This window comes from Aphelocoma coerulescens, chromosome 1A (genome assembly GCF_041296385.1).
Source record: "Aphelocoma coerulescens isolate FSJ_1873_10779 chromosome 1A, UR_Acoe_1.0, whole genome shotgun sequence".
Classification (NCBI taxonomy): domain Eukaryota; kingdom Metazoa; phylum Chordata; class Aves; order Passeriformes; family Corvidae; genus Aphelocoma; species Aphelocoma coerulescens.
Genome location: NC_091014.1, coordinates 36,051,439 through 36,069,336, shown reverse-complemented (window position 1 = coordinate 36,069,336; position 17,898 = coordinate 36,051,439). Strand labels below are relative to the sequence as shown.

General features: G+C 38.7%; 1 protein-coding gene across 1 annotated transcript; it reads left to right on the top strand.

Annotated features, from left to right (window-relative positions):
- Positions 1-13,374: 13,374 nt before the first annotated feature.
- On the top strand, positions 13,375-16,838 carry IFNG (interferon gamma). Its single transcript, XM_069003891.1, has 4 exons — positions 13,375-13,497; positions 15,452-15,520; positions 15,865-16,044; positions 16,713-16,838. Exons 1-4 carry the CDS (start codon positions 13,375-13,377, stop codon positions 16,836-16,838), a joined length of 498 nt encoding a protein of 165 aa, XP_068859992.1.
- The last annotated feature ends 1,060 nt before the right edge of the window (positions 16,839-17,898 follow it).

The window sequence follows — 17,898 nt, the reverse complement described above, 5'->3', positions numbered from 1 at the left end:
TCTGGGAGCATCTCTAGGAACTGAGGTTTCCTCCTTTCCCGTGTGGAGCAAAAGTCCTCATCACTTCCATCTCTCTCTGTCCAAACTTCTCATGAAATTACAGCTGCGTCAGCATCTGCCTATCTCAGTGCAGGTGCTTTTACTCACGAGTTGAACACTCCACTCCCCATATCTTCATGAAATTACAACGGGATACTCTGATATATCATAGCTTCACAACAGACTTTCAGCTTTAAGCATCTCCTCTTTCTCTTCCCTCAGGTTTTCAGCTCTTCACAGCAATAAAAGGGTTAATCTCACCTTGGCCTTGCACCTGTGTGGCTTATCGCTGTTGGTCACCTGACCTCTGCCGGACAGCGGTGCCGCTTTGCTGAAATCTTGGCCTTAGTTGGGAGGGGGGGTGGTTCCAAGCTGCTCTGGCTGCCCACAGCCCTGCTGGGGGGGTCATCCTGGAGCCGTGGCCCTCTTGGGCCCCGCAGCCACCTGTCCCAGCGCCGGAAATGAGAGAGAGCTTGGGGGGGGAGTTCGTCTATTCTTAAGTGTGTATCACAGAGGCGGTCACAACTTTAAGTGGCTTAAAGAATTGTCCATATTCAAACTGGCCAGCTGATAGGTTCTGTCAGGTCCCAGAGGAAGCTGTAAGCACCCCTTAGCAAGGACATCCCTTCTGGGACTATGCTCGCTAACCTATGACACCTGTACCCCTAAAAAAGCCTGCTGATACCAAAGGATGATTGTGGCAAGTATCTGACTGATATGATCTGCACTCAGCTGATAGATAGGTTCAGTACAATCTGATTTCAGACCATCTGAAGCAAGATCCTGGTGCTTATTCCTCTGTATAGAGAAAAGACAAGTGAATCTTCGGGGAGGCTTTACAGAAGGAAGGGAAGAGGCCAAACTAATCTAGTGGCAATCTATTAAATAGTACAACCACTCATCTGACAGATGAATTAAAATGCTTCACTACTGCAAATGCAATTTTATATGCCCATTTGTTCCATTTGTTTACTCAATGGAAGGACATTTAACTCTACCTTCCTGCTTGTGCTTTTGCTGTAGAGATTGATTCCATTCCTGTTGTGGTTGGCCATCTTGACTTTACCTCTGTGTTTTGTGTCAACAGCTCTCAAAATAATCTTGTTCACCTACTACATTCAATGCTTCTTAATGTACCTAGCCACATTAAAAATTTAGATTAATTGTCTATTTCATTTTGGGACAAGAATGTAGACAAATATGCAGCCCAGTCCCTGCACCAACCCCTCTTCTTCCCTTATGCTCTTTTTTGCATTGCCCTGACATGATTTGCTACTTCTGTTTTTACATGGGCTGATTTGGTGTCAGTTTGGGGAAGTTCCTTCACACCACTTTTGCACATGTGAGATGCAGTTATCACTGCAGATCAGGTCTTCTTTCTGACCCTTGCGATCCTGCTATCTTCCTGTTGTTCTTGAAGAAGTGGATGGGATGGGTTGGGTTGGAATCACAGAAGAGCCCAGGTTGAAAGGGCTTCTTTCTGTGAGTGCAACAGTGGGTTAGTTATTTAAGATCCTGTCAAGCCCAGTGTTGAAAAATTGAAGGTAGGTTCTGCCACTTCTTTGGGCAGCTCACTCTGACATGTAATATTTCTCATGCTGAAGAAATTTGAGCCGTGTGCACCACGTCCATTCACTATGCCCTGTGTGAAAAGAGTACCTCCACTTTCCTTGTAACTACCTTTCGGGCAGTGGAAAACTGCAGTTAAATACCCCTGAGCCCACTCATCCTGTGGCTGAACAAATCCAATTCCTTCAGTCTTTCTTCATAAGTAGAGATCTTCAACCCTCTCATCACATTGGAGGCTATTGGCAGAACATTCTCCCATTTTTCAGTGTCTCTCTTGAGCTGGGCGGACCTAAGCTGGTTGCACTATTCTGAGTGTGGACTGGGAAGTGCAAAGCAGAATGGGAAAGTGGGTCCCATGACCCACTTGCTGCAGTTCTTCTCATGCAGCCCAGGATACCGTTTGCCTTCACAGCTGCAAAGATGAAATCCACTTCCATCCAGTCATCCACCAGCACTTCCAGGTCCTCAACAGCAGACTTACAGTCCTGTCTGCCATATTTTTCTTGTTTACTTTTGAGGCAAATTCTAAATAATTTTGCACTTATGACTTGCAGAAACTCCAGTCTTGCTCTATGTTTATCTTTACCTTCTGGCTCACTGCTCAGTTCCTTTAACTAAAGTTTCTTTTGGAAATACTAGTTTGAAATGAAATGTTTCTTTTTGAAATGAAAATACAATTCTTTAATTGAAAAGTTACAACTCACATGACAGCACCCAGTCTTATTCAGAGAATGAGCATCTACTGTAATGATACCTTTTGCAGTAGTGCTAACCTTCTGTCAAAAAGACCCACACACATCCTAAATCTGTGAATATTAGCAAAGCATGACCTTCTGATTTGGGATGTCTTGAAAAACAAAATTAATCCATTCTTTCTTCAACTAAGCAACACTTCATTATCCCTGACTCCTAGACACACACTTCCCACAAAGACTTCCTTGGAAGCAGAGGAGGAACTGATGCATCCCACCACAGGCTCTTTTAAATGCAATTCAAGCTGCAATGCCATAAATTAGAGAGATTTTTAAATGTGTTTCCATGTCTACCTATGTATGAGACTATCCATGACTTCTTTCCAAAATTTAATTGCTTCTTCCACAAATATTTATTGCTGTACAATAGAGATGTCTACTCAGATCTGATTATTCTGGTTCAGGGCCTAGTACAAGGAACATTTTAATTTCATGCTTCCTGTTGTTTAGACCACTCATCTTTGGTGCTTAAGCATTTCAGGTAAGATCAGAAATTGTTGCAAGATAACTTATGTTTCAGTAGCAAAAGAAGAAATACTATAGGAGCAGATTAGTAGGTTACAACAATTGATGTTGAGGACCCAACTTTTACACAGTGCTTGTTTTGAGTTTATTTTGAACTAGCTCTAGCCTGGTCCTGCGGCCTGAGTTCCTGTTAACAACTGGATGACATCAAGAGAGTTTCTGAAAACACTTTCCAGTTTTATTTTATCTGAAAGGAACTGATTTTTGCTGACCCCCAGAGTGCTCCCAAATGCAAGCCAAAGTAAAGTGAGTGGTGCTCAGGAGGTTGGTTTTAAGTTCCCATGTGTAGAACAACTGGCACACAAACATAGAGGATCTCACTAATATGCCATTTTTCCTTATACGTGGAGAAAAAAAATTAAAACTTAGTCTAAAATGTCTTTGGGAATTTTTATTTGGCACCTATTGAACCAGAATTGATGGTTTTCCAGGAGAAAATTCTCTAATGGAAAGGGCAGAGCAGTTCAAGTGTGCTGATGGAAACCAGTCGGTGTGCCTGAGTTCTGAGCTCCTTGCAATTAATACTCAACATGTCTGTGTACTTTTGCAAAGCTGTTAAAGGACTGTTGTACTTTGCTTGTGCACACGGAGGCAGAGGTAGAAAACCAGAGTTAAAGCCTGGAGTATCACAGCTCCTCTGCTACTGATATCCACACTAGCTAGATTAAAATAAATCCACCCTAGCTGTTGTGGCAACATGCTACAGTTTCTCCTTCAATTTTGCTGCATAGATATACACAGAATAGGCTGGTGTGGCAAACCAGAGATACTGAAAAAGAATAAAGTGAGAGTCCAGAGCCCCATACACATTATTACAAAACAGAACAATCAATTTAAGTGGCAGGGGAAGGTTCTTTTCACTGCTCTTTTTCATAAGTTTTGGGAGCTTTTCATAACTGCACTATAGACTTTCCTAGATATTAATAGGGATATCAATAAAATTAATAATTCCCCAATTATTAATAACTCTTGAATAATTGGTGGAATTAATATTCTTTCACAACAACTAAATAGCAGTGCTAGGAAAGGTATTCCCCTCCTTATGGTAACTGACTCATAGAGACACTTTAAAATATCAACATGTGGTCCATCACTGGTGGACCAATCTTTCTGTTGCTTAGCTGTCAATTTCAATGTAGGTGTCAGGAGTTAAATTAGCTGTGAGACTTTTGAATCTCTCAGAATCAGAAGAAACTGCTGACTCTGCTCAAAAGTAACTGACAAGGAAGGAACTGGCAGCTAAAAAACTGTCTATGTTTCATTTCCTTAGGAATAGATTAACAACTCAACCTGCCACAGTAGCTACATTTTGATTACTTAAAAGTATGCTACTTGAAACTGTGTTTTGTTTTTTTTTTTGAAAAGTGTTTTTGCAGTCTGGGGGGAAAGAAAGAGCAATATTTGTTTATTTTATTGTCGTTTTTAAAACTTGTTTTATTTTAGTTTGGGGTCAGAAACTCAATAGTCTCTTCAAAAAACCTACAGAAATTCAGTTTCTCATTTCTTGGGTTTGAGGTTTTTAAAAAGTATTTGTTACTAACTAATTCAATCTTTTCATTTCCTAAAGAGGACTAGAATATGTTCATTCAGAGCACTTCAGAGTTGTTAGTTCAGGCCTTTGAAAAAGGAAGATGCACAGTTTTAAAATGAAATGCATCTACCCTCGACTCACAGTAACTCTTCTATAGGCAGCCTTACTTCCTGTGGGGATGAAGAGGAAATGTACTTAGGGTGTGAAGCAGCCTCTTCATTTTTTAACTACTAAAAAGCAAAGGTCTTGCATATTTCTCCTTTCACTTTAAATTTTGAATCTAACTGAAAAATCTTTGCAAGCAAACTCCTCTCAAGAAACTAGTTTCTAAGTAAAATGTTATCTGTGGATGAATTGCTTGTAAGCCTGACTTTGTGGCATTCTCATATGTGTCCTGGAGTCTAGACAGAAACAGGTAGGACCAAATCTGTGTACTGATTTGCTTTTTTTTCAGTGAGTAAAGATGACTGGCTTGCTTAGTCACATAATTATGAATGGCATTAAAGAGATTGACAGATGAGGGGAATCCCCACCAAACCGTCTTCTGGATTGTTTTAGAAGAAAAGATTGCACCACGCAATAGATTTCTTCTAAGAAACGTCTTGTCGAGGTTTCCAAATTATCATGAAAGAAAATGTCCACTCTCTAGGCTGGTTTGAAACATTTAATAGATATTTTCTTACTGATGCATGAAACAGATCATTGACTTAGCCTCCAACATGTGCCCACACTTACACACTTGTGTTTCCATGTACATACGTGATAATTAACAATTATAAATTGTGTAAGAGATAAGAAAATGATTGGATTTTTCCTCCAAATGCTGACATTTAAATTTAGAATATTCAATAAGAAATTAAAGCAGGATTGCTTTCACTACTGCGTACTTCCAAATTAAAATGTGAGTATTGATTTCCAGCAATAAATGCGTCTGTAAGATAAAATACTTAAACTGTGAAAACAAATGCAACTGTACAATGAAAACTCAAATGGAGCTTGAATTCTTCATTAAAAATTAGATCGAAAAGCTCCAATGCAAATAAAAGCCAACAGAAAAGCAGAGAAAATCAGCATAAGGAGAAAGAGAACAAAAGGCAACATGTGGAGAAAATTCTATAAATATAACCAGAGGAAGATGAGCAGGACTGGCTCACTGACAGTTTGATAGTCTGAAAAGTCCCATTTTGATACCGTATTTAGAATGTATGAAAAGTATTAGGTTGTTATCAATCTGCAATGAGTTTTCAGCTGAGTCCATGATATTTTGTGAGGTTGCAAGCTGGCCTCTGATGAGGTTAACGGAGATCCCTGAATGGATTGACCTAGCACATACAGAAACCAAACACTGATTCAAGACTAGCATCCTTTGGTCTTCTCTCTTTAAAAATGACATAGTTCTTCTGAAAAAGAGCCGTGGGCTATTATCACAGATACTTAGATGTAGAAGTTCCAGTAGATTTTGCTTCTTTTAAAGGGGGATCTGATCCAATGAAAATGAAACTGAATAACAGACTGAGAAAATAGCAGAGGTCTCTGTATGGAGAGTTGAAGTATAGAGAAAAACATGAAGTCATTTACTGGGAATTGGGGAAGGACACTGTGAGCAAAACATAATTTTTCTATCAGTACCGTACAGCAATGGTAGATGTATACCTATATATTTACAGGAAATATCAGAAATTCAGAACCACAGAACATAGTCAGGCCAAATTACAGTGGAATTGTTTTCTCTGTGAATTAGCTCTCTCAAAGTGCATTAAAATATTACCTTGAAACTAATGGAAATATTTGTGGAAAAGTTTATCATAATACTAGCATGCTGGTCTTATGAAGACCATGGCTATTAGAAAATCATGGAATCATAGAATATCCTGAACTGGAAGGAACGGAAGAATTAAAAAACTTTGTAAGATCACTTTGGGGAGAACTATTTTAGTAAAATATATCTTTATTTGGTAGAATGCTTTGCATCCACCAAGGCACAAAGTGCTTTATCTGAAGTCAGTATGTTGTACTAAGATGGGATAGATACCATTGCCTGCTTAACATTAAAAATCAACAATATGAATGTTGTAGGTGCTAGTGTCTAAAAAGCCTAGGCAGAAGTATTTAAAAAATATTAGGAAAAAACTTTGAAACAGTTGTCTTTAAATAATATTTTTTTCTATTAGTTTTATTCTGCTTTTAGAAGTTCATGTTTTCCCTGCAACCATACTGATTTAAAAGTGATTGGAAAAAAAATCCCAATGCCAAAACTCTAAAATATATCCCAAGATTCATGAAATCATATAAAACAAGAATCTGGTGCTTTAAATTGGAAACAAATACTGTAAGATCCATGATATAATGCTCATAATGGGCAGTACCTCCAAAAGATATTATGGTGCTGAAAACAGAAAACTTGCAAGAGTGTTTTATTCTTCTTGGAAGAATGAAAAAGAGCAGGTGAAAATGGAAGATTTTATGTAGAAAAACCTGTAGTCACTATGGTTGTAGCACAGGAGGTATTACACCAGCCATACTTTAGGCTGCTGCTGTGCCAACAGTTCTGCTGCTTTTCCATTGACATGGAGTTAAATTAAAATGGAATAAGATTTAGAATTTTATTCTATTTTATGGGCAATAGAATTCAATCGGATTTGGATATGTGGAAAGATTCCAGACAATAGAGTATAGAGTAAAAAGTACACCACGTTTGTCCATTACATGTCTTTTACATTGGCATAATTTTTTCCATACTTTACTAAGTAAAAGAGTATTTTGGAATTTCACCTGCCTTTCTCATGGTTAGCTCTCACTGGTAGCTTATAGTTTCTAAATCATTCATACACGCAGACTGTGTTTCTTTGGAAAGCTGGAAAACCAGTTTGTATCAACTTGAAATAAGGCACAAGAAACAAGAAGGAAACTTTGGTCTCCATTGCATATTGCAGTTCATGCACAATTAGCAATGAGAAAACATGTGTTTTAGGTCTCTCTTTCCAGGCTCAGAATTCCCCATATACATCAATTCAACAGTCTTTCAAGGAAAAGAAAAGGAAGACAGCATTATGCTGATTTTAGAAACAGGGACATGAACAGCTATCAATGAGGACAGATGTTCTGAGGAAAATATTTGTTGTCAACTCCAAAAAATTATTTTAATATGCATCCTGAATATTTATATTATGCTATTACTGGAGTGTTTAGAAAATACAAAGCTGACAGTAATACAGTCAGGAATTTCCATAAAGTCCTCTGTAGCGTTTGATAAAGCCCAGCCCAGAAGAGCTATTCCTGGCTATCCGTTTCTTGGGCAAAGCAAAATCTTGAACTCTTACTTAAATAATAGATGAGTACTCAGACCATGAGGGGTAATTATTTCCTGTTGCTAATTCGGAAAGGAATAATTAGTGTTTGGTGGGGAACTCCTTTATGGGCTTACCAAATTAAAAAACTGAAGGAAAGTATGAAACAGATGTCTTGTGTGAGTCAAAGTACCAAGATTTTAATAATTTTGAACTTACACTATAATCACTTTGAGTTGTACCCATCAGCTTATTATCTATTTGGATGTCTGTCTCTCTAGATGTCTAACACCACCGAGTGTTAATTTCTTCTTCCTTCCCTTTCTTTGGAAGACTCAACAGCTAATGTGTGTGAGAAGTTTTTGAGAGGAAAGAGGCATATCAATAATATGCTTTTTCCATTGCTATTTGCATGCAGACAGGAGAATGTAATGGAGGCCAAAGGGCCTTCCTTGTGTCATATTTTAGGTGGGACAAACTGGTTTTCCAATTCTGTCAAACGATACAATCACCAAAGTGTCCTTGGAACAGGCTGAAATTTTGTCTAGAAAAATGTCAAAACAGTTAATTTTGAGCATTTCAGAACTTCCCTCTACCCTGAAATTTTGTCTTATAAAACAAAGTAGATGGTTTGTGCCAACATTATCCTTACTAATCACTGAAAACATCCTCTAAATCACAGAGATCCAATGGTCACAAGGAGTAGACAATTACATCCTCCATGATGTGTAGCACTGATGAAGCATATCCTAATCTGTAGGAGAGCGGTGGGGTTGGTTCTTTTTACTTTATTTTTGGTTTTGATTTTTGTTTGGTTTGATTTTTTTTTTGTTTATTGGTTTGGGTTTGTTTTTTTTTGTTGTTGTTGTCAGGGGAAATGACAGTGTTACAATATATTTGTAAGGGTCAGTTGCAAATTCATAGGATCATAGAAAGGTTTGGGTTGGAAGAAACTTTAAAGATCATGTAGTTCCAACTACATGGGCCAGGAACCTTCCCCTAGACCAGGTTGCTCAGAGCCCCATCCAACCTGGCCTTGAACACTTCCAGAGACAGGGAATTCACAACATCTCTGGCCGATGTTCCAGTGTCTCACCACCTTCACAATAAATAATTTCTTCCTAAAGCCTAATAAAAACCTTCCCTCTGACAGTCTGAAGCCATTCCCCTTGTCCTACCTACATGCCCCTGTAAAAAATCCCTCTCCTTCTTTCTTGTAAGTCCCCTTAAATCCCCCTTAGTCAAGAAGCCTGATTATCAAGACATCTACTTTGCAAATCGTAGCAACATGAATAACACTGTTTAGTAATTACATAGCACTGGTAAAATGTGTGGGCAAAGTTTAATCACTTAACACCCTCAGATGTGCCAACCCCCCTCCACCACCCCAGCACTGTGAAGGAGGAAACAAAGGAATAATTTCTGCTGCTTTGTAAGAAAGGGAGACTAAGAGGTGAAGTGTGATATAAGGTCAAAACGACGACTCAGAGAGGGTTTTCCAACCATGGGCTGCTTTCCTTGGGCAGTGATAATAGAAAAAGCCACTGCGTTTTAGAGAAATGAAAGTCAGGCAGAGATCTGCTGAACTGGCACAGGTAGTTGCTCACTAAACCACTCAGCACTCTGAAGAGTATGCATAAAACAAAAAATGAAAGGATAAAAGCTGTAATCAGTGGTCATAGTGAACTCTGACATGACTTTGCAAGGGCATCTTCGGGTATTTGGTGTAAGGTGTTGTATGAACAGAAGGGTGTGAAACCTCTGCTTTGCATGAAGAGTCAGATGACTTCCAGGCAGCAAAATGAAAAAATGCCTTGCTTTCACTTCCTTTTGTGTTCAGACCAGATGATAATCCAGTTGTGACTGTGGAGTCTCACAGAAGGACCACTTCAATTCTATGCTGCACAAGATTTTTCAATCATATTTTGTCATGTTTTTTGACTAGATTAGGACTAGTATCCAGACAAAGAGCTTGTGTTAATGTTGAGTGTTCAGTCTTCTCCAGCATGCACTCCAAAGATATCTGCTAAAGAACACAGATAAAACACTGGATGACCTTAAGCCCTCGACAAGTGCAGATATTTTCAGGATACCTCCTGCATTGTTTGTAATGATGATTTTCAGGAAAGGCAGTGCAGGGGAGCTGTCTGAACCTGGGTCTTCCTCACAACCTGACTGTTCACAGTTCTTGGGCAACAAGACATACACTGGACCATGGTGATCTGATTCACCCCTTTTGGGTGGAATGCAAAGCAAAACAGGGCTGGAAGAGACACAGGACCCTTGTTTTAACCATCTGCTGTAGGCAGTTGCCTAATTTCAAAATGATCTGGAGGCATGATATTGTGTGTCAACAGAAAAGAATATTGTGAGACAAGTACGTCAATATTAATGTGGCAGCATTTATTAAAATGTAAGGATTTGGAAAAGGGATGCTATATTTCTGTATGAAAATGCATTTCAGTGCAGCTGATGATTTACCACAGAACATTCAATGCTTTGTGTGAAAATTTGAATGTGGAGATAAGTACAAGGTCTGAATCTAGACTCCCCAGGCAGGAGAGTGTACCTCAAATTCAGACCTGCACTCAGAAGACAGCATGACAGAGACAGATGTCATGGCTTTTTTCTTTGCTTTTTGCTTAATTTCTTGCCTCAGTTTATGATAAAATGCTTGTAGCACTGCACTGTGGGCAAAGCACTGCAGTAGGACTAGGAGAGCCTGTTTGTGTTCCTAGATTTGCCTTTCTCATAGGCCGAATGATAATGAATCATCCCATTGCTCTGTGCTTCTATTTTCTTACTTGCAAAATTGGATGCTTGGCAAGCAGCCTTCGCTGAAGTATGAGGATATTTAGTGATCAAATCAGCCAAGTAACCTGACAAAACTATAACCATTATTGACAAAATGTGAGTTGGCAAAATCCTTTTTTCCTATGCTTTATCCTTCTGCTATTCTTAGAAGTTTAGTTGTAACGTGAGACCAAAGGGAGATCATCTGAGAGGCACAGCTTGCTGTGGATGAAATATGTGTCTGACAAGTTTAACAAGGCAGCCTAACCCAGCACAGTCATGTTGGGTGAATAGTTCTCTGTAGAAGGCAGTATTCCTCACTTAATATTTGAGCTCCTGCAATTACATCTTCTGCTTGGCTGGAAAATTACAGCAATTACTTGTGTTCAATTGTGTTGTGATTTGTTCTTAATATGTTAGAAAGACTGAGCTGTTTGAATAAAGAGTCTTTCCCAAAGTCCCTTCTTTCAGCTCTTCTTTTCACACTCTCTAGTAATTCAGCACAAAAGCACTGTTCAAATTAGAACCTGTAATGGCAAAAATTGGGCTTCATGACTCAGTCCCTCTTCCAGCTGCATGTTTCTGACTGCATAAACAGTGCCATATGTATCAGGAATCATTTTCACTCTCTCACTTGACATGTCCTTTCCAACACTTTCCCAAAGAATTGCTCCATTGTCTCATGGCCAGTCAATGAATCTCAGCAGGTGTCCCCATCTTGTAAAATATGCTTGGTTTTCCTGTCTGCATAAGACTACATTTAGCTGACCCATAACATGTCTTTGTGCTTGCCTTGCATAGCAAGCCAGATGTTTCAAACAATAGGTTTGTTCAGTGGGCTCACATGTGTGAGTTCACTTTGAATTGTGAGTCAACTATGAATTGTGAGTTAACTTCGAATTGCAAGTCAGCTTTGAAGTCTGGTGGGACCTCCATTTTGTCATCATCCCTGGAGGTAATTAAAAGGCATGTGAATGTGGCTCTTGGGAACATGGTTTAGTGGTGGACTCAGTAGTGCTTGGTTAGCAGTTGCACTCTATGACCTGAAGGGTCTTTTTCAAAGGAAAGGATTCTATGATTCTAATTTCTAGCACAGAATCACAGAATAAAAGTGGTTTGAGTTGGAAGGGACTTTTGAAGATCATCTAGTACAACCTTTCTACCATGGGTGGGCATGTTAACTTTGCATTTGTTTACAGTGCTTTGAAGCATCCTTCAATAGCACTATTACCTTACCTTCATGTCAACACTTACAGCAATTAAGTTATTGCTTAACCAGTTTTAACTTCTTAAACTAAAACCAAGATGTGCGTTGTATAGTGTTACCACCTCGAGCAGATTACAGCACTAATTGTTGTGCAGTACCATGTCTGTTGTGAGATGTGTCCCATCTGCCTGGGCTGCTGTTACCAGAGAGTTCTACCATGCAGCTTTTGGGCCTGCCATTGTGGGTGAAATTTGGCTCTTTTCCCTGAAAACTGAAGATTTCCCTGGTAGTAGTAGTGTAGGTCTATTCCACAGGTGGAGGTCCTCTTTCAAGCAGCAAATGAAAAAGACTTGATGGCATTAGAGGTCATTAGCTGAGCTGGAAGGAGCTGCTGGGGAAAGGAAGAGTTTCTTCTAAGGAATATCCAAAGAGTCATGTGGGGCTGAGATGGAGAGTTCTAATCTTACCTGTTGGGGACCACTTTAATTTTCATCTGTTTCTGATGAGCTACAGACATCTTCCATTGCAGCCTGTGTGAACTGAGCCCATGAGTTCCCTCTTCCTGATTCTTCTCTTTTCCCTATGGGCCCCTTCTTTCTTTCTTTCCCTTGTAGTCTCCTACCTGCACTCTATTCATGTACTGCAGCTTAAAATGATCTGATTTCTTCATAAGACTCTTTATAAGACTCTTTTCCCATAATATCCATCAAAGCAGAGTTTAGTTCCTATACAAAAACATTTTCCCCAGCTATCCTCAATACCGTTGTTTCGGGATTCTGCACGCACTCGGAGACCACCCTGTCTGTCTTCTTCAATGGGGCTTGTTTTCACCCGTGTCCTTCTGTTTTCATATTCTATATACATTAGTGCAAATGAAATGGCCCTGGGGAATTTTAATCATTGCCAAGCAGAAATTAGTGTCTTAAGTACTAAATACTCTGCTCCCCCAGATAGTAGACAGCCATAAAGGAATTTAATATGATACATCATTGCATTCGTGCTGGAACCTTGTTTGTCCTATTCTGAATCTGGAGGTGAAGAATGCAAAAGCAGCAGAAGTGCAGTTTAGACCATGGAAAGGATGCAAAATGTTTCACAAAAGGACAGCAGTAGAAAGAATGTTTAAATCTCTAAGTGTCTGTATAGAACGCCATGGCAAAGTCAGTGGTTACTTTAAAAGAATACCAGAAATGAGTTGACTGTTGCACTGACCCTTTAACCACAAAATAAGATTTTTTTTTTTCAGATGGTATGTAACAACAGGTTTGAGCCACAATGCATACTCCTCGACCGGTATTGTAATTTCCCCCTTTTCCCCAACCACGTGTAAAAGAAACTTCAGAATCTGCCACGTAAATGTTACCCATTGATGAACCACTGAAGATTTTTCCAGGACCATGCTTTAACAAAGGCGCTTTCGAGGGATTCCCTTGATTAGCCAAAAAATGAAGGGTTCTTATCTAACACTATCTTGTCTAAATATACACAGCCTGTGATGACGAAATAAAAAAATTTCAAGACCAGGTATAAATACCAGTGAGAGGCTGATGAAGCTCTGTCGTCTGCTTGCTTCTAATAGAAGATTTAACTATTAGAAGTTGAAGCTCTCTGCTCTTAGACCTGTTCTCCCAGAACTTATCTGAGCAGTTTAACTGAACCATCACCAAGAAAATGGCTTTCCAAACCTACAGCTTGTTTGTTCTGTCTGTCATCATGGTTTCTTTTGGACATGTTGAAAATAGATTGCATCTTCTTCAACTTCAAAATGACATAGACAAACTGAAAGCTGATTTTGTAAGTATAGTCTTCTACTGCATTTCTCTTCTCTTGCTGCTTGTGCTTTACATACAGAGCAAACTTGAGCACTGCTTGACATACTCAATATGTACCAATAGAGGGTAATCATGCAACTAATTTTTTTATCATACCTTTTTTTTTTACAAGAATATGGATAATTTCTTTTGTTTTACTAAGCTCTTTCATTAACCTGATTCAGTTTTCCAATAGTCATATCTATTGTAGTAATTTGCATTTATTTCAGGGATGTTCTTTCTTTCACAACAGTTTCTCCTATGTCAATTCAGCCTTAATTACATGGAATACTTTGTAACAAGAAATCTTAATGCAATTTATGGTGAATATATGAATCTTTATTCAGTTCTGACTAGAAGTAATTTACTGACTTTTTGAATTTTATGTTAGCAATGTTGATGGGAGATTGAGTACTAGTTGGCAACATAAAAAAATTGGAAATGAACATTTGTTTTAACAATTGCATTTGTTACTTATTTTAAGTTGTAGTAGTGTGTTGCTCAAAGGTGATTTCTACTTCTTATTTTTTGCATCCTCCAGTCATTTTACTTCCACATGTGAGACTATGATCTGGCATGGGAATGTAATCTGGCATGATATTCTTTCTTGTCAAATAGAATTTTGGTGATTTGATAACTGTAGTGTTAATTCACCAATCTCCATCTGGGAGGCATTAAAGTAGTACACAGCTGAATTCAGCAGGGATTAGTCACAGAGGCACCAGATCTACAATAGAGTCACTTTTAATTAACAGCTTTTATTTTCAATACATTTCTGTTGAGGTTTTTTTCACTCTAAATGCATGGAAAAAAACTGCAATGGTTTGCTCATATTTTCAGCTCTGATTTTTCCATGATTTCATCATAATTTTGTGCAAATGACAGTTGAAATTCAGTAGTCAGAGAATCACCCTGAAGTGGTAAAGACTAGTGTGATACTTCAGTGTTTGCAGGAAACTGGCTGGAAAATTGGCATTATATCTTAAATTTGTCATTGGTATAGACCAGAGACAGTTTTACTAGAATATATATAATTCTGTTGAAGAGATCCTGAGCCATGGTGAGCTTTTTGCACTGACATTAAAATTTTGCTGCACAGCAGGTGCTCCCCACCTTTCAAAAGTAGAAAAAATCAGTTTGGTAGCATGCTCAGCATAGGGAGTCAATCAGCCTAGGAGGTTTCTGTCAGACTGCAAGTTTTCCCTTTGCACTTACTGTATTTAAATTACTGAGCAGGCAAAAGAAGGAAATAGTCACTGTTGTATACAAAAAGGAAAAAAAAGACACACAGAAGAGGAAATGATTCAATTAGTCTTTCCTTGGTAGGAGAGTTGTATTGCTCTTTGTTTCCTAGAACCAGTTGCGAACATGTGATGGTTAAACTCTGTCCCTGTGAGCCTCTCAGATTAGCCCACTAATCTTGCATATCCCCATGCCTGACTGTGGGCTGCTGGGATATTCTCCAGTTGTGCAAATTATAGTTTTATAGTAAAACCAGTTCATTCTTGTTCCACATGAGATTTTACTGAGACTGTATGAATTTAAGGTTACAGATTACAAACTGCTGGACTTTGACTTACCAGAAAGCATGCCAAGATCAGACCTAATGATTTTCCAGCCAGTTGCTGTGCTTATGAGCTTGTATTTTCATCTGTCAATAGCAAAATTTACAGGGAGCATTTGGGAAAATAGATACACTAAACATGTCTATTCAGATGAGTTGTAGCAGGAGAAGGCATTGAAAAGTGGACTAATACCACTTCTGATACCAGGCAGCCAAGCAATGGGATTTGGTGGTGAGAGAACTGAAAGCATTGTGATAGCTATAGGCCAGATGTGCAAAAATCTGGATTTTGGTGCTCGTTTGAATAAAGGACACAAATTTGCTTTGTGATAAGTATTGTTTGTGTAATAGATATGTTTGTTCTTTTCTGCAGAACTCGAGTCATTCTGATGTCGCTGATGGTGGACCCATTTTTACAGAGAAGCTATCAGGCTGGACAGAGGTGAGTCAGAACCAGATATGATGAAGCATCTCAGGCGCTTTTAAGGGCACCTTTGGTACTAAGCAGCTCCTAGAACTAGTGTAATTAGCTGCAGTAGAATGAACATGAGCAGAGTTCTCTTTGGTAGCTTGGAAAGGAGACAAAAATCTCCACAAAAAAGCTTCATGCTGCACCATGAACTGACCCTGATGTACAGCCAAGCCTGGGAGATGGGTTGCAACATCATCTTTATTATCTTGTTTCAAGTGGCAGAGAACACCTATATGTTGTGTTTTATCTTTCTTTCCCTGCTGATCAGGGAAAAGCACTCAGAGACCTTTCTTTTTGATTATATTTTTCAACAGAGAAATGAAAAAAGGATCATCCTGAGTCAGATTATTTCCATGTACTTGAAAATGCTTGAAAACACTGACAGGTCAAAGGCTCATGTGAGGAACATATCTGAGGAGCTCCATACTCTGAAAGAAAGCCTTTCTGATGGCTCAAAGAAGATAGAAGATCTCAAAGACCTGACAAAACTTCAGGTAAGGCTCTTCCTTTGCTTCCAAAGCCCATGATGTTATATTTTCCAGTTGTGATTTGAGTGTGATTCAAGCCAATAACACTTCAGTAACCTATATGGTAATCGCTGTCTAGCTCAGTTCATGCTGGAAAACCAAACATTTCTGGCTGCAGGGGCTGCTGCATGTCTACGGTGTGGGATAGTGCTGAGTCTTGCTGCAATGTGGCACAGGGGTACTGGCAGCACTGTCACACAGTCTGTACACCAGAGCTGCTACTGACACAGCAGTTTGTGGCATAGAAATGGCTGGGGAAGTTGTGCCTGGCTATGGCTTGCTCTGTGGCTGTGGGAGCCCTTGGCTCATGCTGCTTGCACCAATGGCACAAGCCACCAACCTCCACAGAGGTCTGCAGACAATGCCCCAGCGGAATCAGCTGCTTTCAACTACAGGGTAGTGCTGTTTCACAGAATATGGCTGGTCTGTGGCAGGTTGCAAAGTAGCGCAGAAAGTGGAAAACAAAAATCTGTGACAAAATGTCTCTTTGTTGTGGGAATTAGGCAGGAGGGAATTGAACATTGCAGATGTCCTTCTGGTTTACCCTGGTAGCAGGGTATCCTGCAGGTTGTGATCAGTAAACAATTATAGCTCTTGGCGTGACTTTTATTCCATTCGTTTCTTCCTTATTACAGATGAGTGACTTGAAAATTCAGCGCAAGGCTGTGAATGAGCTGTTCAGTGTCCTACAAAAACTGGGGGATACCTCAAGTTCCCACAAAAGAAAAAGAAGGCAGTTTCAGAGGCTGTGCAAATGCTAATGCCATCTTATCTTTTGTACTGAGCTACTGCGCAAATCTTGTTGTGACAAGAATTTTTTTTGTTTCAATCTTTCTATTGATTTTTATACACTTATTTATTAATATTTAAGTGTCTTAAATAATTATTTATAAAGAAATACTAATCAAAGTATTTATACTCCCTAATATTATGTAAGAGATGACTTTGTCTTAAAATCCTGTCTATTTGTTATATGTTTGTTGACCTGAAAATACAGAATGAAGCAATGTTTACCCAGTTTCCATCTGGAAAACTTCAAATGACATGGTATGGTACCCAGCTTTCCATCTGGTGCTGTCTTGAGAGAGGGATGTTATAAGATAAGTCTCATCTATTTGGCATGGAGATACAAGCACCAGTACAGGGAAGTTACTCTATTCAGGAAAACATATTTATGCCTGTTTACTACTAAACATATATAAATCCAAATCAAGCAAGTAGACATGCTTAAAGATAAGCAAATGTTGAACACATTTCTGAACTAGAGGATTGATGATTAATTGCTGGTTACTATTATTATTATTATTATTATTATTATGCACTGAAGTTACCAGGAGGGCAGTCTACTTAATATCTCAAGAGAATGTGACTAACTGTATTGCACTGACTTAACTTAAACTCTCAGATTTTTAAAATTTCTGTTGGGTTTTTTTTGTACTGAACCATTCAAATGTGTCTGTTGTAATTTTATTTATTTGGAGGTAATAGTATGGAAGTTTTTATCTCGGGGACTATATTTTTGCACTGGAATATTATTAAAAACTTTGGATTTTTCAATGGAGACTTTTTGAAATTTGAATATTAAATAAATAAATAAATAATTTTAAAAAGCGTGTTTTCGTGTTTATTCATCATCATCTCTGTGAAAAGTAAAATGCTAATTTTGCCCAGGCACATAAAACATATTTTCCTCCTGCCTGTCCAAGACTTAGGAAAGGATAATGTTTTTAAAGAAATATGGCAGAAGAGTCTAAAATTCCCAAGTTTTTCTTGTATCTGTTTGAGAAAACATTTTGCTTGTGAGAAGGCACTGCTCATTTG